Below are 26,289 nucleotides of genomic sequence, written 5' to 3'. Positions count from 1 at the left end.
ATTTAAATCTGGGATTTAGAAAGTACAGTTGTGTACCTACCATAAATGTAGATGTTCAAGTGTATTCACTGTTGCAGTCATTACACTTGGGTTATCCTGCTGGCAGGCTACCAACAGTCGGCCTGAATTCCAAAGTCCTGGTCCGGTGTCGGTTGCTGTCGCCTCTTTTCCGACGTCAGTGTGCCAGGGGTATAAAAGATGCAGCTGATGCCATTTTCTTCAGTTTTTCTTGCCCCAGATGTCAGGTGCCCCCAAAAGGGTAGGCTAAAAAATTCTGCTCATAAAAAATCATGCACCAACATAAACATTACCTTCATCTACAAGCAAATACACCACATAGGTTGCATAGAATAGAGAAGTACAGATAAGTCCCAGCAATGAAAGGGGGATGGAGGGAGGGTAACCTGGACTGCAACAGTGAATACACTCGAACATCTATGTTTATGGTAGGTACACAACTGTACTATGTTCATCGTGTTTCACTGTTGCAGTCATTACACTTGGGTTGAATCCCAAAGCTGAGGTTGGGTGGCTGGGCCTAGATAGAATTAGGAGTGGCTATAAGGCCCTGCAAAACTGCAGTGGCAAAGCCTGCTCTGGATTTAGAGTAAAGAGGTAAGTAGTAGTTGCTTTGTAAAAGTGTGCACTGAAGTCCAAGTTGCAGCCTCCAAAATGTCCTTATTTGGTACTCCTCTGAGGAAGGCTGCTGAAGTGGCTGCTGCTCTGGTTGAATGTGGCCTAATGCCCTTAGGCACTGATTTGCCATGTAGTGAATAGCAGAAACAAATGCAGTGGCCTATCCATTTTGAAATAGTCTGTTTTGAAATAGCTTTTCCTTGCGATCCTGCAGCATATGCCACTAAGAGTTGCTCAGTCTTTCTGAAGGCTTTAGTTTTGTCCAAGTAGGAGCACAGCTGTCTGTGTATGTCCAAAGAATGCAGAAGCCTCTCCCCCTTATTCTGTGGGTTTGGATAAAAGGTAGGCAAATGAATGGTTTGGTTAAGAGCCACACTGGACACTATCTTAGGCATAAATGTTGGGTTTGTCCTTACAGAAACCCTGTCCGGATGGAAAATAATAAAAGGTTCCACAGCCATTAGTGCCTGTAACTCTGAGACTCGTCTTGCTGAGGTTATTGCTAAGAGCAGAGCTGTTTTCCATGATAAGTATTTTATCTCAGCTGTATTGGCTGGCTCAAAAGGAGGCAGTGTGAGCTTTTCCAAGACAAAATTGAGGTCCCATGCAGGTGTTGGAGGTCTTAGGATGTGAAAAAATAGGTGGATCCATACTGTAATGAGCTGAAATGGCAGAGGCATGGATCTTAATTGATGAGAAGGATAGGCCTTTGTCCAGAATCTCAGTTAGTTATTGTAAAATCTGAGGAATATTTGGTACAAGCATGTCCATTCCTTGTGCCTGGTTCCAAGCACAGAATCTCTTCCATTTTTCTGTGTAAGATTTTCTGGTGCTGGTCCTCCTGGCCTCCAAAATAATATCCGTAACTGTTTTAGAGAGAGGTGTGTTCTGAATATTTAAATTATCAGCCATGCAGCCAGATTTAGGGTTCTGAGTTGGCTGTGCAGGATCTGATTGTTTTGTTGGGTCAGCAAATGCGGAATTTGGGTTAATGTCCAGGCTGGGCCTTGAGACAAGCTCTTTAGGATTGGGTACCATTGCTGGCATGGCCAGTCTGGGGTAATCAATATAATTTTTGGCTTCTCTTGTCTGACCTTTAGGAGTACCTTGGGGAGGAGAGGCAGTGGAGGAAAGGCATATACTGTAAGGGTTTTCCAGCTGAATGATAGGGCATCCACTTTCCATGCTTGTTTGTGATACGTCCTTGTGCAGAACCTCTGTAGTTGGCAGTTGTGGGGAGAGGCAAACAGATCGATGTCTGGGCATCCCCATTTCTTTGTTATCATGCTGAAGATTTGTGGATTTAGTTTCCACTCATAAGGATCCTTGAGATTTCTGCTTAGTTCGTCTGCCAGATTATTTGCCTTTCCTAGCAAGAATTGTGCTTGCAGGTGTACTTGATAAGTCAATGCTGTGTTCCACAAAGTCATGGCTTGTCTGCAGAGGGGGTAGGAATTTGTGCCTCCCTGCTTGTTTATGTACCGCATGACTGTAGTATTGTCCGTCTTTACCAGCAGTTGTCCTGCATGAAGTAGATCCTTGAAGGCTGTCAGGGCATTCTGAACAACTAGCCTCTCTTTTTGATTGATATGAAGATGCATTTGGCTTGCTGGCCATGCTCCCTGAATACATTTTCCTGCCATATGGGCCCCCAGGCATAATCTGATGCATCTGTTGTTAGTGTTTGCCTGGCCATTGGGTAGAGTGAATGGCTGTCCCTTGTTGTGGTGACAGGCCTGTGCCCACCATCAAAACTCCTGTTGCAGGCAGGGAATGAGGGTAATTAATGTTTCCAGGCTGAGGCAATGTTGAGTCCAAACACTTTTTAGATACCATTGCAGTTTCCTCATATGCAGTCTTGCATATGGAATTAGTAAGCCATGAAGCCCAAAGCCTGCAGAATCTTTCTTGCAGATAACTGGGTCTTTGTTGCCTTTGTTTGCCTGGTGTGAGATAAGGCATCTGGGCAGTTGTATTTAAGCTTGCACCCATGAATATTATCTCTTGAGCACTAATCCAGGCATTCTTTAAAGTATTCAATTGTATTTATTACTGCTTGGTAGTAACTTGATTAAAGTGTAGCTATAATTCAAAGTCTTTTGGATTAAGCACTTGGGCTCAAACCAGTTGTTTTACATTAGGAAGTTTTGTGGCCTGCACTGTGGTGGCAGGACAGGTAGCTTACATCCTTCTAAGTTGGGAACTGCTGATTGAGGGCTCAGTGTCTGTTATTCTAAAAGTGTATTAGTTCTGGTTTAAGCACTTGGGCTTCAGGCCAGTTATTTTACATTAAGAAGGTTTGTGGTCTGCACTCTTGTGGGAGGAGAGGCTGGACTCTGCCCTTCTGAGCTGGGAATTTCTGGTTAGAGGCTTATAGTGCCTGCATATTTGAACTGTTTCTTACTAAATTGGTACACCTTGTTTGCTGTAGCATAGACTAGATCCAGGCCTGCTGAATCTAGCTTTGTTTGTATAACTTGAGCACTAATCCAGGCATTCTTTAAAGTATTCAATTGTATTTATTACTGCTTGGTAGTAACTTGATTAAAGTGTAGCTATCATTCTAAGTCTTTTGGATTAAGCACTTGGGCTCAGACCAGTTCTTTTACATTAGGAAGGTTTGTGGCCTGCACTGTGGTGGCAGGACAGGTAGCTTACATCCTTCTAACTTGGGAACTGCTGATTGAGGGCTCAGTGTATTTTATTCTAAAAGTGTATTAGTTCTGGTTTAAGCACTTGGGCTTTAGGCCAGTTATTTTACATTAAGAAGGTTTGTGGTCTGCACTCTTGTGGGAGGAGAGGCTGGACTCTGCTCTTCTGAGCTGGAAATTTCTGGTTAAAGGCTTATAAGTGCCTGCATATTTGAACTGTTTCTTACTGGAATTGGTACACCTTGTTTGCTGTAGCATAGACTACACCCAGGCCTGCTGAATCTAGCTTTGTTTGTATGCTTGTTTGCTTGTTATTTCCCTGAAACTCTAATTCCACCTAAAACGCGGCTTTTCAGCGCTTCTGTGGATCCCTAGTGACATCTGCATTGCTTACTGTACTTATTTCCTTGTTTCACTTGAAAGAAAGTTACTGTTTGTCATTTTTGCATTTAAGTTACCTGTAACACATTGCATTTAAGTTACCTGGCACTTGCACACTAAAGCAATTATATAAGTCAGCACTACAAAATTAAAAGCACTACACCCTCACAAACTCCCCTTGAGTACCTTGTTTCCCATTGGCCCTTTATTTTTCAATTATAAAGGAATTCCCAATACTATTCTAGCATGTCCAAAGGTCAGTTGTCAATCTCCTCTCTGGTCCAGCTGGTGAATCTGGGAATCTTGAGGCAATGTTACAACTGCCTCATGTACACAGACAACCCTCTCCTCCTCCCAACAAATTCCAACACATGTGAGAGATGCAACCATATAGCCAAACTGGAGGCTAAGCTCTCTCAACTCAGTACTGGCGAAACCTGTCAGGAGGAGAAGGAAACCACACTCACTACAATTCCAGTCTCACATAGACCTACCACGACAACAAACCAAACACATAAACACATAAAAACATACTCGGAGGCTCTAAATAAAAATCTGCTTAAGCAGCAGAGACCTCCAAAGCAGACACCCAAGCAACCGCTACCCCAAAACAAAACACGTGCAACACATAGCTCACAAAGCCAGCCTGCTGAACAGTCACAGCCCTTAAGGCTAAACAACACACCTGATACACTTGTAATAGGTGACTCTATTGTCAGGCACACTGACGTCCCGCTCACCAGGCTGAACAAGGAGAAGGTCACGGTGAGCTGCCTGTCGGGCGCTAGGATCCGCCACATAACACAAGCACTCAGGTCACTCCAAGGCAAGTACAAATATGATTCAGTCTTTGTCCATGCTGGTGTGAATGACCTGAGATGTACCTCCCTGGACTACATGAAAAGAGACATAGATGAACTCTCTGAGCATGTGGCCCAGGCCAGTATGACCCTGACCTTGAGTAGCATCTTACCCTCACCAAGAATGATGCCACAATATGAAGACAAGATTATCAATTTCAACAACTGGCTTAAGTATTGGTGTCATTCAAAGGGGATCCAATGCCTGTCAGCCTAGGATGACATGCTCGACAGGCCACGATGCTTCGCTAGGGACGGCTTGCACCTGTCACACCTGGGCTTTCGGATATTGGCAAAGGCTCTCGCTACCCCCATAGTGCCTTTTTTAGGCAAGGCTCAAAAGACAAACCCACCTCCATAGGTATCACAAGGGATAAGAAACTAAGAGTAATGCTACTCAACGCCAGAAGTCTAAACCTCAAGATGCATGCACTCAAAACTCTCCTTAGCATGGAGAACATCGATATCTGTGCAGTAACAGAAACCTGGTTCAAGGCTCCCGAGAGCACCCCAGCACTACCAAGTTATACCTCATACCATGCTTTTCGGCCCCAAAACTTGGACCAAACCAGAAAAGGAGGGGAAGTATCAATATTCATCAAAGATACCCACACCTCCAGGTTGGTGGCACAGCAGGAAGCATCAGAGACTATCCATGTGCAACTAACAGTGGGTAAAACTGCCTTCCAGTTTATAGCCTGCTACAGACCACCCCTCCCAAACCCAGGAACCCCACACTCAGCCTTCCTGAGAACACTGGAAAATATGAAGGTCTCTCCAAACACCATTATATTGGGTGACTTCAACTACCCAAACATAGACTGGGAGCATTACTCTAGCTCCAACACTCTAGCTCAAAGGTTCCTAGAATTTATAAACTCAAATGCTATGGAACAACTTGTTACCACTCCCACAAGAGGGGTAAACATATTGGACCTGATCATCACCAACATGGGGACTCTATGCTCCAGACCAGAAGTGTATCCCTCACTGGTAAGATCAGACCGTAAACTAATCTCACTGGATATTCACATCCCGACCCCACCCCCTGCCCAGAGAACCACAGTGAAAAACTTCTCTAAAGCAAATTTCTCACTCCTCAAAACCAAGGTGGAATCCTTCAAAGCCCCCGGGCCTGTGGAAAATATGGCCCAGACCGTAGAATCCTTTATAAACGCATTCTATGAGCATGTTCAGGAATGCATGGATCATGCAATCCCAAATAAAACCAAGACCCAATCCTCCAAAGGCAGACGTCCTGTCTGGTGGACCCCAGCCATAAACAAACTATACAATAGAAGGAGGAAGCTACTACATGATAGAGCAAAATCCCAAAAAGGGAAGGCATCTCTGATTAGTGTTAGCAAAAAACTATAGGCACTCATAAAATCGTCTAAGGCCAGCTTCGAGAGAAAAATTGCACAGGACACTAAGGATAATCACAAGGCTTTCTTTAGTTATGTTAGGAACCTGGGTGGGAATTCCCAGATATGCTCAGAATTAGTCCAAAATGACAAAAAATACACCGAACCCACAGACATTGCCAACATCCTAGCTGACAGGTTCAGCGCAAACTCCCCCCCCCCCCCACCAAAAGGGCAAATAAAAAAACATCTCAGATGCTCAGGTAAGAGCCGCCCTCTCCAAAGCAAAAAACACAGCATCAATGGGACCAGACGGTGTCCCGGGCTGCGCCCTACATGAACTCCAAGAAGAGCTAAACCCAAACATAAAACTACTGTTCAATCTCAGCCTTACCACAGGATACGTACCCAAAGAGTGGCGTACAGCAACAGTGGTCCCTCTCCACAAAGGTGGTGCCTCAACGGATCCTGGAAACTATCGCCCCATAAGCCTGACTAGCTTGGTCTGCAAAGCTATGGAAAGGATCATCATGGACCTCATAAATAGATATTGGGGACCTACAGACACTGGATCCTACCCAGTTCGGCTTTGTTAAGGGCAGATCCTGCCTCTTAAACCTGGTCGATTTCTTTGAAACAGTCACCAAGGCCATTGACGAGGGGAAGGTGGTCCACACAGCCTACCTGGACCTCGCAAAAGCCTTCGATACAATACCCCACTCGGGCATTATAGATAAGCTCACCAGCTTAAATATAAACCCCTATGTCACTAGATGGGTTGCAAACTGGCTCAAGGACAGAACCCACATGGTTAGAATTGCTGGAGCCATGTCAGACTCCAAACCAGTTGCAAGTGGCATCCCACAAGGCTCAGTCCCGGGACCTCTCCTGTTCGGTATATATTTCTCGGAGGTACAGGCCAACACGGAAGGACTGTGGCTGACCAAGTTCGCAGATGACTGCAAACTGGGCGCTATAATCGACTCTCCAGCTGACACAAGCATCCTCCAAAAGGGCCTCATAGAAACAGACAACTGGTGCCAGAGCCATGGCCTCAAGCTAAATGCCAAAAAGTGTATAGTCATCCCCTTTGGCAAAAACAAAGTGCCCACAAATTACCACATAGGTGGTAATCCATTAAGCACAGAAGAAGTAATTAGGGTCCTGGGGACCCAAGTTGATAGCAATCTCTCATTTGACAACCACGTGGCCAAAGTGGTTAGAAAAACATTTTATATAGCCCACCTAATCATGAAGGGACTCACATCTAGATCAGGGGAGGTCATCATGCCTCTCTACTCATCCCTCATCAGGCCCATAATTGAGTACAATGCCCCTTTTGGGATGTACCTTACCAGACACCTGCAGCAACTGGAAAGACCCCAAAAGTACCTCACCAAGAGGATCAAAGGGCTCAAACAGATGCCATATGCTGCCTGGTTAAAGAAACTCCAGCTCTACTCAGTGGCATACCACCTGCTCAGAGGCGATCTGTGCCTGACGTATAAAGCCATGTCCAACCTGGAATTAATGGACATGCTGCACCTCAGAAAATCCAAATCCCATCAAGCTATGCGCTCAAGAGACTTGAACCTCAGCACTGAAATAAATAGGACATGCTGGAGGGACAGATTCATAACCCTGAGGCTCCCTTCACTCTGGAATAAAATCCCAGTCCAGGTTATGCAGAGTCCCTCATTGACTCTCTTCAAGAGGAATCTTGATGAGTGGATGGGGGAATCGTAGGTTTACCCCGGGTATCACTTCTGTGTCACTGTTAGACAGAGGCACAGTATACTAACCTCGAAAAAGGGCATAGCAAAATTAATTTAAAATGGGTGTCGAAAGCCAAACACACTCTGGCTAGGCTTATAAATGCCCTAGGGCAGATAGCCTAGTATGAACCTATGAACCTATGAGAGGGTACTAGCTTTGATTTCTTTTCGTTTACCATGTACCCTAGGAAAATTAGTAATCGTTTTACAAACGCCAGATGCTTCAGTTGAATGTCTTTGTTCTCTGCTTGAATAAGGCAGTCGTCCAAGTAAGGGTATATTTCAATTCCTCTTTGTCTGCAGAAAGCAATTACTGGTGCCAGGCATTTTGTGAAGACCCTGGGCGCAGTAGATAAGCCAAAGGGCAGTGCAGAGAATTGGCAGTGCATTGATCCATCTATGAATCTGAGGTATCGTCTGCAATTTTGTCTGACTGGGACATGCAGGTATGCCTCTTTGTGGTCCAAAGTTACAAGCCAAGCCTTCTTGCCCAGCATGGGCAGAAGCTGCTGCAGAGTCAACATTTTGAATTTTGGAACGTCCAGAAAAGTGTTTAGAATAGACAGGTCCAGTATTGGTCACCAGGTTTTGTCCTTTCTGGGTACCAGGAATAGTCTTGAGTAAAATCCTTGTCCCTGCTCATGTTGTAGTACTCGCTGAATGGCCCTCATGTCCATGAGGGATGTAACTTGTTTTTGTGCCTCTGCCCATTGATTTTGTGGCATACCTTACCTTTTGCCTTTGGCAGGGTGTGAAAGTGGAACCTGAAGCCATGGGACACTATATTCAAGACCCATTTGTCCTGGGTGATTATATGCCAATTTTGTGAAAAAAGTGCTAGTTTTCCCCTTAAGGGAGCTGCCAAAAGATAAGTGCTTGTCATTGGCAGAGGAAAGTCATTGGGACTGTTTTCTATATGGCTGTGATTTGTCTTCTCCGCTTTTGGAGGTAGAAGCACCCCATTGTTTAGGCCTTTATGAGCCTTGGGGCTGGGATCTGCCTTTAGGGCATCTGTATCTGCCACTTTGTGGCCTGTCTGACACTGGAAAGGACCAATTCTTTGAAGGCCAGTTCCTGCTAAATCTGGGTGGTTGTACATGTAAGAAATCATTAACTCTCTGCATAGATTTCGCTTTATCCTCCATTTTCTTCAACACCTCTTCTGCCTTAACACCAGACAAAGTATCATGGTGTAAAGGAGCATCCAATAATTTTGCTTTAACATGATCAGGCAGATTTTGTTCCTTTAATGAAGCATGCCTTCTAATGACAGTACCCATAACAGTGGCCCTGCAAGAGGCCTCCAGTGAATCAAAACCACATTGCAAAGTATGTTTTCCCACTTGTTCAGCTGCATGCAATAAATCCTGCATTTCCTTGTAATCTGCACATTCAGAATTTGTCAACATTTTCTGTTTTAGCAGTGACATTAAATATTGCTGATATTTAAGCATATGAAACTGACAATTTAAAGCCCTTACAGCCAAGGTAGCAGAAGTGTAAACTTTTTTCCCCATCTGTCCAGTGCCCTAGAATCCCTATCAGTGGGGACAGGGTTTTTCGCAGTGGAAGCCTTGACCCCTTTGGGACCCTGAGATATAGTTTCTGGGTCAGCAACAGGGTTTTTATATAGAAATTTGTGGGAATATGGAACCCTGTAGTATCTGTCTGGCTTAACTGGTGCAGGGGGTAAAGAGTCAGGAGACAGGCTGGACTCTGAAAATACATCATCTACTATGTCTAGAACAGGTGGAATAGCAAGAGGTCTGTGCTGAGGTAGTAAAAGAAAGTCTCTGAGCCTTTTCTTAGATCCTGAGTAATCTTGGCTATCCCAGTGAAAGTGCTCCCTCATGGTATGAAGGGTTTCCCCAAAAGAATAATCCTCAGGAGGAGAGGCTGAAGGAATAGACTCTTCAGCATCAGAATCCTCATAGGAAGGAAGGGAGTATCCCTGTTCAGAAGAGGAATCAGAGGAAATGGAAACCTGATCTGAAGATTCATATTCTGCTCTTGCCTAGGCCTCTTATCTGGAGGGGATGGGAACCCCTGATCAAAGTAATTAGGTCTTTGGCCATTTTAAGCATCTGTTTTTAGGCATGGAGGTCTGTGCAGGAGAATGCTTTACTTGTTTCTTTGTCTTTAGAGCTGCTTTAGTCTTTGCCTTTGAAGCTGAGGTTGGCTTAACATATAACTGTGTAGTTCTGAAAACACCCTCAGTAGCCGATGCCTGCTCAGCAGCTCCGGACCCATATGAGGGAATAGTTTCCGAATGTCCAATACCTTGAGTATCCAAAGGCCTAGTCGGCTCCACGTGGGAGTCGGAAGCGGCCTGTGGCTCTGAGGTAGCGGGCGTCAGGGGCTGCGAAAGTGCCTCACTGAGAACCGGCGACTGGCCTAGCGGAGGCCTTGTCGTTGGTTTTGGATCTCGGATGCCTGTCCTTTTCCTTGCACTTTTTATAAACTCTGGTCATCGGCTGTTCCGATGGTATTATATAATTAAATCTTCGGCCAAAGTAATGAAAGGCAAAATCGAACCAACGCTTAATAGTGCGTTGGTTAAATCTAGCACAAAACTGACAGCTAGTAACGTCGTGGTCAGGGACTAGGCAAGGAATACAGTAAGAATGAAAACCCTTATGAGGTATTTGCTTCCCACAAGAAATACAATTGTTAACTTTTTCTGACATCGGTCTGGAGCAAGAAAAAAGTTTCCCCAACGGGGTACTTAGCTTTAATGAAGACTTCAGATCTGAAATTCGGATTTGAAAATCAATTCGGATTTGAAAATCTCAGGAGTCGGCCAACCGGCACTTGCGAACTGCTTTTGCTTCAGGCACCGTGCGGCAAGAAAGACTGAAGAAAATGGCGTCGGCTGCATCTTTTACACCCCTGGCGCACTGACGTCAGGGAAGAGGCGATAGCAACCGACGCCAGACCAGGACTTTGGAATTCAGGCCGACTGCGGGTAGCCTGCCAGCAGGATAACCCAAGTGTAATGACTTCAACAGTGAAACACGATGAACATCAGGTTTTACCAAATCCCAGAGTATGGTGGTGGGAGCTCCATTTAGAGTTAAGAAAACTTTTCTGGATTATAACCCTAAATTCTGCTACACTGTCAGGTATTAATGAGTGCATTCCTTTGGCCCTTGTGTTAAAAAAGAGAGCTCTTGATGTAACATAGCATTTTTAAAGCTTTTCATAATTTATTTCATTATATTTTTTCAACAAACACGTTTACAAATTCAATGTTTTTAAGGTATAAAAACAGTCAGTTTTGGTAGTGGTGTGGATAATTTTGTTTATTGTATTTGTAATCCATCAATTGTTCAATCAATTAATTAGAGTGTAAATAGTATCCATTATAAAAGAGGTGCTTATAGGTAAAATAATTTAGTTCTAAAGAAGTCTCTATTTTCCTGAGTGAGAAGAAAGTGCCTAACTTTATGTTTAAATTATAAAAAAGTAACTTGGAGTAGACAAGAGTAAGGATTATGGATCCTATTTCTTGACCTCGTATGGCTGTTTATATTAATACAACAGCAGACTCAAACAGCATCAGGAAGGTAGCAGAGAGCCAGTGGTGGCACTTATGTAGTGGCACCAGGTATAATCATACTGTGCTCTCTGTTTTTACCATTCAAAGATAAATAAGCATATATAACAATTCTGCTTCAAAGATGCAGATTTCTCCAACATGGACATCAGGAACAGAAAATGAAAACTTCTAAAAAGAAGGACTCAAAAAGCTACTAAATACTTTTTCACAGCAAAGATACTCTGAAATTCATTTCTCCAAGATGATTTATTACTACCATGTGATCACTAATAGTAACAAAAGAACATAAATAAGTACAATACATTATTTGTTTTACATATCTAATGGACTAATACTACATACATGAATTTGGTGAACACTCTGGGGGGTTTGGTAAGACCAAATAGTACAGGCTGTTGGCCCTTTGTTTTCTTTGGCACCAAAAAGAATTCAGAATAGCATCTTTGCCCATTATGGTCTGATGGGACCTCTTGGATGTTTTTTTATCAAACTTGGCATTACATAATCGGCTATTCCTGTTTGGTGGAGTGGGGTTTCTAGCATAGGCAATGGCACTGGGAAGGGTCTTGGAATGGCATTATATAAACTCTGGATACTGTATCCTTTACCCACCTTATATCTGGTAATCACAGATCAGTGCTGTAGGTAGACTGGCATGATTTCCTTAAGTGCTTCCACATTAGTTCAATCAAGGAAGGTTTCAGAGATACTACTGCCTTGCCCTGGAGTTGACTGCTTCTGGTTACCACACCCTCTCAGTAGGCAACCTTGCTGGAGATGCTTTTGTTGACACTGACCTATCCCTACCTTCACCAGCTAACAATCCCATGGGCCACACAACAGAATCACATCTGATGATGGTATCTCTGCTTCTATTGTACAAATGCTGTGGAGGTTAAAATTTTATTCCCACAGGTGTAAGAGTTTTCTCTGTTCTTCTGTGCATTAAGTACCTGCTACACTGTTACTAAACAGGAGAAGACAAAAGACAAAGCGGAATCCATCCAGATTTCTCTGGTATCCTATGCATGATGCAAGGAAAGCCAGCATACTGCTATGCCATTATACATCTGCTCAGTCTGTACCTTCTTCCATAACACAAACACAAGCTTTTCTTTCAGGGTTCTCTTTGGCAGCCCTTCTATCATAATGAGCATTTCATCAGATAAATCCTCCTGAATATAGGACACATGCATACATAGTGCAGAATCCACAAAGAAACCACATACTTGTAAAATGTGTCCAATACCCCGGATTCCTCATTTCAGGCGACAGGGGCCACTACTTAGATCTGCTGCAGACACAATAAAGATCAGGTTCAGAAGTCCCAGCATACCTCTCAACCTGCAGACATTGAACATAGGAATAAAGGCCCATGAAAAAAAAACAAGATCATCCAGTTTAAAATCTGGACATCTAATTATCATAAAATCTGAAGATCAAATAGAATATACTTCTTCCCACTTTCAGTATGGATTCTGGGATACTGCTAAAAAATATATGCTTAAAAAAGAGTGACAAAATGATGGAAAAATCTAAGCACATTACCAAATTGACTGTAAGATCTGTAGACTTTAATGAACTGTATGACAAAATTCTACCACACAAGGTCATTTATTTTTGCTTACGAAAAAGGGATTTGTAAGATGCTTGTCCTCCTTCTTTACATTATTGGTGCCATTAGAATAGAGGAAATGTACTGCGGTTTTATGAGCACTCAACCAGCTTTAAAAATCATATCTGATGAGGAGGATCAGAAAATTGTGTGAAGAAATCAAGCCTGATAATAGGGACAGATCTCCAAAAACAGAGACAGTTAAAAGTTCTGCTGTCCAGATTGTGCTGCCTCTCGGAGGATGGAAAATGTGGTCCACCTTGTAAAAAAAAAACAGTACTGCATTCAGGATGTTCCTTTAATACCATCCTTTAAGATATCAACAATCAGGACAACAAATAAAACACACTGTATTGTAAAACTGCAAAGCTTGCTGTAAGCATTTGTTTAGAAGGTATGAAATACATATAGGCCCCTCACCTTTTTCTTTCATCATATGCAAGTATTCCCCAATTGTTGGGGCTTCAGATAGTCAGCCTGGGAAGTTCAAATTTTGCCTTCTTCCATGCCTGAAAACTGGAGAATCCAAGACTGTTTCCATATACTTCCCTTTACTTACTTGCCTTCCACATCTTCTTCGTGGAAGGCTGTTGGTAATTTGAGAAGAGCATGCTCTTTTGGGAAAAAGCCTCCTAGAAAAAGCACTTCTGCAAGCTTGCCTAGGAGGTGAGATCCAATGTGGGGAAGTGAATTACAGGTTGTAAGACCCTATATGTAGTTTCAAGGCTGTCTGACTAATTGCTAGCAATTGTTTGACTTCCACTGTTGCCATTGCCATTTGAATCAGCACCAAATGAGCCAACATGAAAAGACTAGTCAGAACAAGTGGTTCTGAGAACTGTGGTACAGTCTATGTCTCTTTGTTGTTAACATCAAGAATGCTGAAGAAAAATATACAGTGGCAGGTGGCAAAGCCACATGCTGCTCCGAAATATCAATGTAGTAGCAAAAGGTCACACAAATGGCATTTAGAAACAATCCAACAAGAGGGCATAACACTGTAAACACTGGTATCAACAAGATAGAAGGAAAAAGAAAAACTGGAAGCAAAAGGAAGGAAATGCCCTGTCCTTCTGTAAGACCGTCCTGATGCTCCTGAACACAGCAGATTGAAGACAGTGCAGCTGACCTTCCACTATAAGTTCTTACTACGGCTTTTATTAAAGTCATAATTCATAAAACTAAGACTTGTGGAAGTCTGGTATTAGGAGGGTCCCAAAGGTGAAGAGACCACTTGCAGCATTTTCTTGGGTGGGGAACCTCTAAAATAAGACAATGTCTTCAACTTGCTATTTTCCATGTTGTAAAGGATATTAGGAGCTGTGATACCTAGGTAGCAATGTCTACAGTGACAGTCCACTGCTACTGCTGGTGTCTTATGACTTTTAACTTCTTTATTGGCAAGCTTTTAATGGTAGGCAAAGCCAACATCAAAGGTCCTATGTCAGATTTGGAAAACAGTCTGGGTCTGGAAGTGGACATTTCCTAGCACTGCCTTTTCTATCAAATAGCTCTGATGCTTCTCACAACCCTTTTTCCTAGTACCATGATCCAGCTTTCCACAAATAGTACATTGGAATGCATCATATGCCTCACCTAAACAATCACAGCACTTTGTGCGCCCATCAGTGAGTTAAATGTTCCTACTGTGGGAATGGAGAAAAGGGCTTTGGCACAACAGCTTACTTAAGTCTAAGGTCCACAGCACTAAGGATAAAGAGAAATGGAAAACAGTCAAATAGAAGCAGAGGATGTAAAAGTAGCAAAGATTTGAAGGGAAGAAGAAAACAGGTGATTCACTTAACACAGAACTTAAACACAGTGGAAGAGACAGCAGCCAAGAAAGTCCAATTTTTTTTGAGAAACAAACAGCGTGATCTATTGTGCCTGTAAAGAACTGCAGACCTAGGGAGAGATGCGTCCATCCTTTAGTCAAGTATTCATAGCAAAATTTATCAGCAAAATGGCCCAAAAGGCTGCAGCATGCAATTCTACTGAATACGGAAGAAGGATCAGTTCTTATCAGACCTTTGCTTGTACAACATTGTAAAAATACTGAATGATAACTTTTTTTAAAATGTTTTTATTAAATATGACATTTTTAAGTGACATAGCTGCATATACAGTAATAGTAAAGAAAACAAAACAACAATTTTTGTCTTTATTTTCATATAACACACATTTTATTTTTCATTAACTCCAGCACTGCATAAATTGGTCAGCTTCTGCTTCCTTTTAGATTTCTCCCCTATTGCTGAATATTATTCTGCATGTACTATTCCTTCTTCTCCCGGTTAGGGGTCGCCACAGTGGATCACCTGTCCACTCATGACTGGCAGTGGAGTTTTACAGTGTTGAGTTGCCAACCCAGCTCCCAACCTTCCACAGAAGGCACACACATGCATGCACACACGCCTAGGGCCAATTTAGAGTGTCCAATCCACCTACTGCATGTCTTTGTGATGAAACCAGGGCACCCAGAGGAGACCCACGCAACCACAGCGAGGACATGTAGACTCCACACAGAAGGCACCCCAGCTGAGGATCGAACTGGAGAACCTCTTGCTGTGAGGTAACAACACTAACCGGTGCACCACCATGGCCACCCAAATTTAATTTAATTTGCTCCTTTTTCAAAACAACCACTTCTGGTTCTTTATTTCCTTCACAACATTCAGTACTTCAATTAAAGTTGGTTTACGTTTTTGATTTCTATTTTCTAGTAACTGCTTTGTTTGGCATCCAGCTGCATTAAACTCAGTATGGCCTCACTATGTTTGGGCAGTTCAGATCCCATACTCCAGTTCGTAAAAATCACTTCCTTATTTAGGATTATTTGCTTCCCCAACTGACTGCATTTTAGCATTTACATACTCCTAAAAAGATTAAGGTGGGGAAGATGGGAAAGCGAATAGATGATGACAGCTCAGCCGTCTTATGGGGAGGGGGTAGTCTGGTCCAATGCACTGTTGGCTCCTACAGGTGTGTGAGAGGTGTGGTATGCAGCAATATGCTGCACAAGTCTATGGGGATTAGCAAATATGCAAGAGTCACAGCTGCTGTCATAGTGAAGGATCATGCTGACTGGTATAGGACCTGCTCCAGGCAGTACGACTGCCTGACAAAAAAATGAACACGTTTTGGGTCTCTCTCTCTCTCTTTGGTTGGGGAGCAAATGGGCTACCTCTTGCTCTAGGAGGGGCAAATGGGCACATATTCCAAATAGCATGTCAACATGGGGGTTAAAGAAAGTCAAGAGGGGTTACAGTCTCTGTCCTCAAAGGATAACAGTAGAACAACTGCTGTCACGGGTCACTTTGTAACTGCTTTAGTGTGTGAAAATACTGTCTGCCTGAAGTCACTGTAGGTAATTTCTTTTCTCAAGGTACAGTAAATGCGGAGAGTTTAAAAAGGTATTTTTTTGTGACTGTGACAGACAATGACAGGTCAAGTATGCACATTTGCAAATCACAAGTATTTATTTATTTTTCATTCTTTCTTAAGTGGATAATCCCCCTATCCCCATCACAAGTAGCTCACTTAAGTGTGACCAAGGAATGCTCTGTTTTTGTCCCTACAAGACATGCACTTTTTCACACGGGGATGTTCTTTTGCCATCTGGAACTGCATGATACATACAAAAAGTAACCAAGCAGATGAGGGACCATAGGTTAATCAATGGTAACAACACAACAGAGCAAAGATAAAAGAAAACAGAAAAAAAAAGTGTAGCTATGGTTTATGTATCATCAAATGCTCTCAGATATGACTTCTGTTGACTGGCCAAGGGCAAGTCATAGATCAACAGCATTAATGTCATTACTTTACTATAAGCTGAGGGCAGTCCCAAAACAGCCTGAATGAGAAGTCTGCTTCTGTTTACTGTTCAGTGACTTAGGTGATTGTAAATCACAGCCTGCTAATTTTGTTGCATTGTGGTTATCAGGGAAGTTTAGAGCAGATGCACAACAATTAATATTTCCTTAACAAACCAAGTCAGAGAGAGTTATTAGCCCCATCATACCTCTCAACCTGTTAGAGCAAGGAATCTGGACAAAGCCATCAATAATGGAGGGGACAAAGGCCCAAAAATACTAACATTTTTAAAATACTGCTCTTACACACTTAGAAAATTGATAGAATAACAGGTTTTGCATTAGCATGAATTTTCTGAAGGGTATGAAGTCTGAAACTCAAATTTCTCTCATTATATTCTGACGTGAACCCTCAATGATGTGTCAGAAAACCACAATTTTATGTAAAATGGACCAAAAATATAAGGCAAAAATCTGGACATTTTATGAAAATCTGTACAGTTGAGAGATATGACCCCCATCTCTTCAGTCTGTGCTTTACAGCCCCGGGGCAATGCGGCTTTGAAACCGCATATAGTGCTTTCATCAGATGTCGGTGCTGGCTTTGTTAATGCACAAATTATGCCATCTGCATTAAGCACAGTTATGTCATGGTCTTAACATGACAGCTTTCTCAGGGGAATGCCCAAATAAAGCAGACAAAAAGTACAGTTTTGTACCTACCATAAATGTAGATGTCCGAACTGGATAGCATCTGCAGTCAAAACAACTGGGTTGTCCTGTCGTCAGGCAGCCCTTCAGTCGGCCGGATTCCAAAGTCCGGGTCCAGCTTTGGCTGATGTCGCACTTCACCCGACGTCATCTCTGCTGGTCTTCGGGTATAAAGGCATCAGCCGATGCCATTTTCCTCAGTGTTTCTTGCCCCAGATGCCAGTTGCCCTCTTGGAAGGCTAAATTTTGGGTAAAAATGCCAATGTTTCCAAAGGATAGAAGGCAAACACAAAAAATAAGCATGTATGTACATATATACAAACAAATACACCATAAGAGACTCCCCCCCACCAGCTAGCTATTAGGAGGGTAAATACCCTAGGAGTACCACAGAGGGAAGGAGGGGGTAATCCTGACTGCAGATGCTATCCAGTTTGGACATCTACATTTATGGTAGGTACAAAACTGTACTATGTCCTTCATGGATGCATCTGCAGTCATAACAACTGGGTAGAATACCATAGCCAACTAGGGAGGAGGAAGAATAGATTATGGTGTGGTTAGGATCCCTTGCAGTACAGCAGTGGCAAACCCTGCTCGGGATCTGGAATACAGAGGTAAATTATAATGCTTGGCAAATGTATGCACGGAGGTCCAAGTAGCCGCCTCAATAATGTCCTTGGTTGCCACTCCTCGTAAGAAGGCTGTGGTAGTGGCTGTTGCTCTTGTAGAATGAGGCCGTATGTTCTGTGGAATTGGTTTTCCATGGAAGGAGTAACAGAATCGTATGCAATTTCCTATCCATTTGGAGATTGTCTGTTTGGAAATTGCTTTTCCTTCCCTTCCTGTTGCATAGGCTACAAAAAGCTGGTCAGTTTTTCTGTTACTTTTTTTTCTGTCCAGGTAGTAGCGTAGCTGTCTGTGCACATCCAAGGTATGCAGCATTCTTTCCCCTCTGTTTTGTGGGTTGGGGAAGAAGGTAGGTAGGTGGATTGCCTGGTTTAAGGACACTCTGGATACCACCTTAGGCATAAATGTAGGATTAGTCCTCATGGACACTCTATCTTGGTGGAAGATTAGGAAGGGTTGTACTGCCATTAGGGCCTGAAGTTCAGAAACCCTCCTTGCTGAGGTTATTGCCAGTAGGAAAGCAGTTTTCCATGATAGATGCTGTAGGTCTGCTGTTGCTGCTGGTTCAAAAGGTCGGAGTGTCAACTTTTCTAGCACAAAGTTCAAATCCCAAGCTGGCAGTGGTGGTTTCCTAGGAGGTTTTACATTCTTGATCCCTCTGAGGAACTGCCTGAGTAGAGGATGAGAAAACAGGTGGATCAAAGCTGTATTCTGCTGAAATAGCTGATGCATGTATCTTGATGGAGGAATAGGACAGGCCTGTATGTAGAAGCTCTGCCAAGTACTCCAGAATGTTAGCAATATCTATATTCGACACATCCTTTCCTCTTTCAGCACTCCAAATGACAAACCTTTTCCATTTCCCTGCATAGTTCCTTCTTGTTGAAGGTCTGCGGGCTTCAAGGATAATGTCTTTAACCCTTTGGGAGAGATCTGGAATAGTTGCTGCTATGTGATGTGCCATGCAGTCAGTTGCAACGTTTTAGGTTTGGATGCATGATGCTGTAGTTGTTCTGAGTTAACATCAAAGGCATCAGGGGTATTGACCACATTTTGTCCCGAGACATGCTCCTCAGCAATGGGTACCAGTGTTGTCTTGGCCAGTTCGGAGCTATCAGGATTATCCTTGGACGTTCCTCCTTGATTTTTAGTAATACCTTGTGTATCAAGGGTAGAGGTGGGAATGCATATGCTGTCAGGCCTTTCCAGCTGAAGGAGAGCAAATCCACTTTCGATGCAAGTGGATGGAATGTCCTTGTGCAGAATTTTTTGAGCTGGTGATTGAGAGGGGAAGCGAATAGATCTATCTGTGGCATTCCCCATTTCTTTGCGATGGTCTTGAAGATGTCTGGGTGTAGCATCCATTCGTGAGCATCCGAGGTGGTTCTGCTTAACATGTCTGCTAGAGTGTTCTCCTTTCCCGGTACAAACATTGCCTGTAACTGGATGTTGTAGCTGAGTGCCAGGTTCCAAAGGTCCAAAGTCATTCTGCATAGGGGGTATGAATGAGTGCCTCCCTGTTTGTTGATGTACCACATGACTGTGGTGTTGTCTGTCCTTATCATCAAATGGCCTTCTTTGAGAAATGGTCTGAATTTTTGGATTGCCAGTTTTACTGCCAGCATTTCTTTTAGGTTGATGTGCAGGTGAAGCTGGTCCTGCGTCCACAATCCTTGTACGCATTTGTCCAGCATGTGAGCCCCCCATCCTAGGTCTGAGGCGTCTGTTGTGATGGTTTGGCTGGCTTGATAGTTGTGAAAGGGTAAGCCTGGGTTTGACTGGCATGCTTGAGCCCACCATAGGAACTCCTGTTTTAGGCATGGAATTAGTGGAATTTCTGCTTCTAGGCTGTGCCTGTGTTGGGACCATAAATTCTTTAGGTACCACTGTAGTTTTCTCATATGCAGTCTGGCATGTGGAACCAAGATTATGCATGATGCCATGAAGCCCAAGGCCTGCAGAACTTTTCTTGCTGTTAGCTTGCTCTGGTTTGTTAGTGCCAAGAAGTAAAGAGGGAGATCTTTTTGTTTTTCTGCTGTTAGGAATGCCATTTGTTTTACTGTGTCCAATTCTGCGCCCAAGAATGTCCTTGTTTGGGATGGAATCAGCCTTGACTTTTGTAAATTGACTGTGTATCCCAGTGATTGTAGCAAGTAAATGACCCTTTGTAAATCTGTTGTCAGCTTGCTTTTGTTGTCCCCTTGTAGCAGGCAGTCGTCCAGGTATGGATAAATTTGGATTCCCTGTAGTCTGCAGTGGGCGATTACTGATGCCAGGCATTTTGTGAATACTCTGGGCGCAGTAGATAAGCCAAAGGGCAATGCTGAGAATTGATAGTGCTCTGATCCTGCAAGATATCTGAGGTATCTTCTGCAAATTGGTCAAATGGGGACGTGCAGGTATGCCCCCTTGAGATCTAGAGTTACCAGCCAACACTCCTTGCCCAGCATGGGAAGAAGTTGCTGTAGGGTCAGCATTTTGAATTTTGGGACAATGATGTATGTGTTTAAGGTGGACAGGTCGAGAATAGGTCTCCAACTTTTTTCCTTTCTTGGAACTAGGAATAGTCTGGAGTAGAATCCTTTGCCTTGTTCTGTTTTTGGCACTCTTTCCACAGCTCTCATCTTTGTTAATTGCATTATCTGCTGTAGAGCTTCTGTTTTTTGATTTGGAGGCAGGTTTGGCATTCCTCTTTTGACTGGTAAAGTGTGGAAGTGGAACCGTAACCTTGGTCTATGGTTTGCAAAATCCACTTGTCTTTTGTGATATAGTGCCAGTTCTTCGAAAATAAGGTTAATTTTCCGCCTAATGGTGCTGCTATTTGTTCCCTGGTAGGCAGAGTTAGAATCAAGTCACTGTGATTGCCCTGTTGTAGTGGTAGTGGCTGTGCCTGTGCCTCTGTTATTACCTTGCCACTGTCGTCCTCTGTAGGCACCCCCTCTGGACTGATTTCTGCCTCTGGAACGTCTATTCCTGCGCCTTTGGGATCTTGTGGAGTCAGGAAAGGACCAATTTTGGCAGGCCAGTTCCTGCTAAACCTTGGGGCTGAACCTGCAAGAAATCTTTAACCGTTTGTACAGATTTTGCCTTTTCTTCCATTTTCTTCATTACCTGCTGGGCAGGTGTACCAAACAAACTGGTCTTATCCATAGGAGCATCTAATAACTTAGCTTTAACATGATCCGTAAGAGTTGTTCCTTCAGCCATGCATGTCTTCTTATCACTGTGCCAGTCATGGCTGATCTAAATGAAGCCTCCAGTGCATCATAGCCACATTTTAAGGAATGGTTACTAACCTGTTGTATGTTATTAACCGTTTCTAATAGATATTTCTTATCTATAGAGTCATCAGAGGATAGCTTTTTTGTTAACTGATCAAGCATAAACTCTTGGTATTGTATCATGTGAAATTGACAGTTTAAAGCTCTAGCTGAGAGAGTAGCAGAGGTGTAAACCTTTTTGCCCCATCTGTCTAAAGACCTGGCTTCCCTTTCAGAAGGAATAGGGTTTTTTGCTGTGGTCGAGGCTACTGCCTTATGGCCCTGGGATATAGTTTCGGGGTCTGCAAGTGGGGCCTTGTAAAGGTGATGATGAGTGTCTGGCACCCTGTAAAATCTATCTGATTTGGCAGGTGCTGGAGGTAAGGAATCTGGTGCAGTGCAAACATCATTAAATGCATCGTCCACAACAGAGAGGACAGGAGGTATAGCTAAGGGCCTGTGTTGTGGTAGGTGCAGAAAAGTCCTAAGTCTTTTTCTGGAGTCTGAGAAATCCTGTTCCTGCCATTGGAATTGTTCTCTCATGGCATGTAAGGTTTCCCCAAAGGAGAATTCTTCTGGTGGAGAAGCAGCTGGAATGGATTCTTCAGCATCTGAGTCCTCATAATTGGAGAAAGGAGCCTCTGGCTGATCTGTAATATCTGAGTCATCCGCAGAATCATCAGAGGACACAGGCTCGAGGGGCTCTGCTCTAGGTCTCTTTTCTGGGGGCTGAGAGGCCCTGTCTGGGTGTGATTGAGATCCCCTAATTAAGGATATTAAATCTTCTGCCAGAGTAAGCATTTGTGAACTAGAAGTGGGCCTGGTTGAGGGGGGTTTAACAGGCACTGATTTAGTAGATTTGGCTGCTTTAGCCCTGGCAAAGGCCTTAATAGACATGGCTGCAGGAGGCCTAGCAGCACCACGTGCTGGGGTAGAGACATCCAAAGGGATAGTGTCTGATAAGTCACTAGTAACCACTGTAGTAGGTAAAATTTCTGAGGCCGATTCAAGTAAAGTAGCCGGTACCTCAGTAGTAGTCATTGATTCGGCTGTACTCTGATCAGTTTTCTCGGTTTCGGCCGAAACCGAGACACTCGCGGTTTGCTTAACCGTGGTTTCGGCCGAAACCGCGGACCGCGAGTGTCGGTCTTTTCTTTGCGTTTTAACAATTTGGGTAGTCGGAGGATCCGGCGGCATAATGTACGCAAAATCAGAGCCAAAACTGTTCAGCAAACTCCGACCGACGTCTAAGCGTTCGACGGTTGAAAGAAGCACAGGCCGAACAGGCTGCTACGTCGTGGTCTGGGCCTAAACAAGGCAAACAGTAAGAGTGGAAATCTTTATGAGGTATTTGTTTCCCACAAGTTAAACAGTTATTGACTTTTTCTGACATCGGCTGAGGCAAGAAAGAGTCCCCAACGGGGTACTTAGCTTTTAGAAGTCTTCGAAGGAGTATTCGGTAGTAGTAATCTCTGGATCTGACCGACCGGCACTTGCGAACAGCTTCTGCTTCGGGCGCCACGCGGCAAGAAAGACTGAGGAAAATGGCGTCGGCTGATGCCTTTATACCCGAAGACCAGCAGAGATGACGTCGGGTGAAGTGCGACATCAGCCGAAGCCGGACCCGGACTTTGGAATCCGGCCGACCGAAGGGCTGCCTGACGACAGGACAACCCAGTTGTTATGACTGCAGATGCATCCATGAAGGACATCTCTAACCCTACTGTATAACTGTTCAGCACACAGCAAAAGCATTCAGACAATTTTCTAACTGCTAAAATGCTTGACTCACTTCTCAGAATCATGAAATTTGTTACATATTTCAACAGTATCCTCAAGTTTGTGTAACTCACTTTGTGGACACCACTTGTCTTCAGCCCATCTGTTACATTCATAATTGTTCAAAGCATTTTCACATGTAAAGCACTTAAAGCTGTTTGGAAATGGAGTTGCTACAAAAAAAGACAAAAGAAAAGTAAATGCCACTTGAAGAGCAGCAAGCTTTCATTATTTCAGTTTATAACTACAAAGCCTGTCTGAATATTTTCCTGCAATTTTTAATGCTAATTTTCAGTGCTAATGCAGGGTAAAACTGGCCAACTGAGACTGTGACAATATTTACTTAACAAGGAAACAAAACTAAAGTTTCAATTCACCAAACATTCCCTTCATATAATAAGCATTTAATGTACTGCAGTGTGTAAATGTAAAGCTAGTGCATTCAGCAGTAGGGATTAAAGTAAAACTACATTCATTGACTTAACGGGTTACAATACCTGTCTTATAATATATCCTATAACATGAATACAGAATACTCATGTTATACTATATCTGACAGCAACAAGTTTATGTCACAAGTTCTTGCCTCCTTCATAGACTTACACAGGATTCAGTTTAACAGACATAGCATATAAAATATTTCTTACATAGTACTAAGTTTGAAATGATGCACTGCAACACAAGGAAAACAACACGATAAGTAAGAAAGCTACTTACGATCGAGTGGGAGACGCACATTGTAAAAGTTGATATTCCTAGCACATACCCAGTTCCCCAGAACTAAAAGAATCTGAAGGAAAAGTACACTGGGTAAATGATGTATTAACATGTTTTGTTTGCTTAGCAGTGGCACGTTTTCTTCCTAAAAGGGAGGCAAAAAACAATAAGTGTAAATCCATTTAGACTGCATAAAAAAAACACTGCATGTATCAATAGATAAAACGTGGTTCATCATGTACCATGCATACTCTAAGCAACATTTCAACTTATTCCTAGCACAGATAACTATCAATGAAACTAATTAGATGAAAATTAAAAAGGCTCTTAAATCAAATGAAGTCTTAAGGACTGTCTGCCTGTCTCACCTTATACATAACATGTTGGAATGCTACTCAAAAATAATTGCTGCACCCATGAGTTACATCTTTACAAAGCTACAAGTTGTAAAATCTAACAGAAATGTGGGACAGTTGGGGAGGGGGTCATCAGTGATGCAATATCAGTCTTTTTGATATTTGTAAGACATAGACAGGATCAAGCCCCGTACCTTGTTTGTGAGGTAAACACCTTAACCATTATGCCGACCCCCACTTAATGGGCACAAGGCATAGAAACATCCTGCAAATGGTGCCACTCCATCACAGGTTGCGTACATATAGCCACTCACACAAACTTGGCATGTACACAAATGGACAATTTAGAGGAGTGCCAGATCACCAGCAGCACATAATTGGGATGTGAGAAAAACAGCACACCCAGTAAAAACCCATAAAGATACTGGCAGGACACACAACTTCAACACAGAAGGTACCTCAGTTCAGAACTGGAGAACCAAGCCTTGTGAAGAAAATATGTCAACTGCTGCATCACTGTGCTGCCCTTATGTTGAGCATAATGCTATTAATGTTATATTTACTACAGAAAGTAGAAACCTGCATGGCTACAATCAAAAGGATAGAGTGGAAGAATATGTAGGCTGTATGAAGCAAGGATTGAAGGCAGGACAATACTGTATAACAACAAGGAGGAAATTAAAAAAAAGGACAGCCAGCTTCAGTGAGGAAGGTAAAGAGAACTATCAATGAAACAAAATATGGAAAGGAGGCCATTCAGGAGATGGAAAGAGAAAAAGCCTTATAAAATGGCAAGGAAAAAGGCAACAAGGACGGTCATGATGGCAAAAGTGGGACTAGAAAAATAAAAGAGTGCAGAAAAAGTATATCTGTGAAAGAAGAAAGACCAATGAGGCCTCTAAGATTTACAAGGGAGAGAAGAGGTACAGGGAGGCAGCACTGTAACCTGGCTTTACTTTGATGTTAACATTTTGGATAAACTTGAAACTTTCAAATCAAAGTCTCACAATATTTCAGTAATGCAATTAGTCTTTTAAAGTCTGGCTATGTTTTCTTACTAATCTGGGTTTTGTTGAACAATAACATAATCATGGTAAAATGGAAGGTTGTGGAAAGGTACACAGAATTACAAGTAACTTCTTCCAGTACTATTACAACAAAAAGTAAAATAAGACAAAAACATGTTTTCAAAGAAATTTTACAAAATTTAAAACAAAGGAAGTCTGTATGAAAATTAGCTAGCTAAAACGTTTTGCCTTTTATGATAAATCTGATATATATATATATCCCCACACACAAATATATATATATATATATATATATATATATATATATATATATATATAGTTTCACATCATGATCTCGAAATGCTGAAATACTGAATTACATCATTCCAAGACCATGAAGCCGAAAATTCAGAATGCCAAAAGTGCATAAGAGCGAATTTGAATATCTCAAATCTGTGCTTATGCATTTCAGGTACGTTGCATGTAGTGTTATGGTGCCTGAAATTGCAGGTGAGTGTGTGTTTGTGTGTGTTTCTGCATGTTGTATGTGTGGGTAAGGGTAGGGAGGTGCAAGTATGAGTGTGAGTGTTGGATTTGTTGGTGTTTGTATATGTGTGATGTGTATTTGCGTGCGAGTGAGTGGAGAATGCAGTGGTGTGAGTTTCTTTTTTTTATGTTATGAGCGATTTCGGAGTTGGTATATATCAGTAGGGTGCTTATATGTAGTGTTGGGTTGTGTGGTTTGTGTGCTGTGGGTGGAATGGTGTGTGTGTGTGTGTTATGTGGTGTATTGTATGTTCATGATTGTGTGATTCATGATTGTGGGCTTCGGTATTGTGAATGCTTCGGCTTCATGGTCTCGGAATGCTGAAATTCGGTATTTCAGCATTTCGAGATTATGAAATGAAATTATATATAATATATATATATATATATATATATATATATATATATATATATATATAGATATTTACACGCACACACAGACTCTCACAAACACACACACATATGTATGTACATATATATATATATATATATATATATATATATATATATATATATATACATAAATATATCTATATATATATATATATATATATATATATATATATATATATATATATATCTATGGGTCTACTTTACATGATCGACATCTCAAATGTTCGACTTTCA

General features: G+C 42.5%; 1 protein-coding gene across 6 annotated transcripts in view; it reads right to left on the bottom strand.

The window, feature by feature from the left end:
• Nucleotides 1–26,289, bottom strand: part of LYPD6B (LY6/PLAUR domain containing 6B) — a 1,153,451-nt gene that overhangs the window by 118,909 nt on the left and 1,008,253 nt on the right. For all 6 annotated transcript variants that reach the window (XM_044074870.1, XM_044074871.1, XM_044074874.1 and 3 more), the window contains 2 exons: nucleotides 23,754–23,898; nucleotides 23,111–23,209 (listed from right to left, as the gene is read on the bottom strand). In XM_044074870.1, the coding sequence (XP_043930805.1) occupies nucleotides 23,111–23,209; nucleotides 23,754–23,898 (244 nt within the window). The remainder of the gene's footprint in view (nucleotides 1–23,110; nucleotides 23,210–23,753; nucleotides 23,899–26,289) is intronic.

This window comes from Protopterus annectens, chromosome 6.part0, assembly GCF_019279795.1.
Source record: "Protopterus annectens isolate FY-2018-M chromosome 6.part0, PAN1.0, whole genome shotgun sequence".
In the NCBI taxonomy this organism is placed as follows: Eukaryota; Metazoa; Chordata; order Ceratodontiformes; family Protopteridae; genus Protopterus; species Protopterus annectens.
This window is presented reverse-complemented; position numbering and strand designations above follow the sequence as displayed.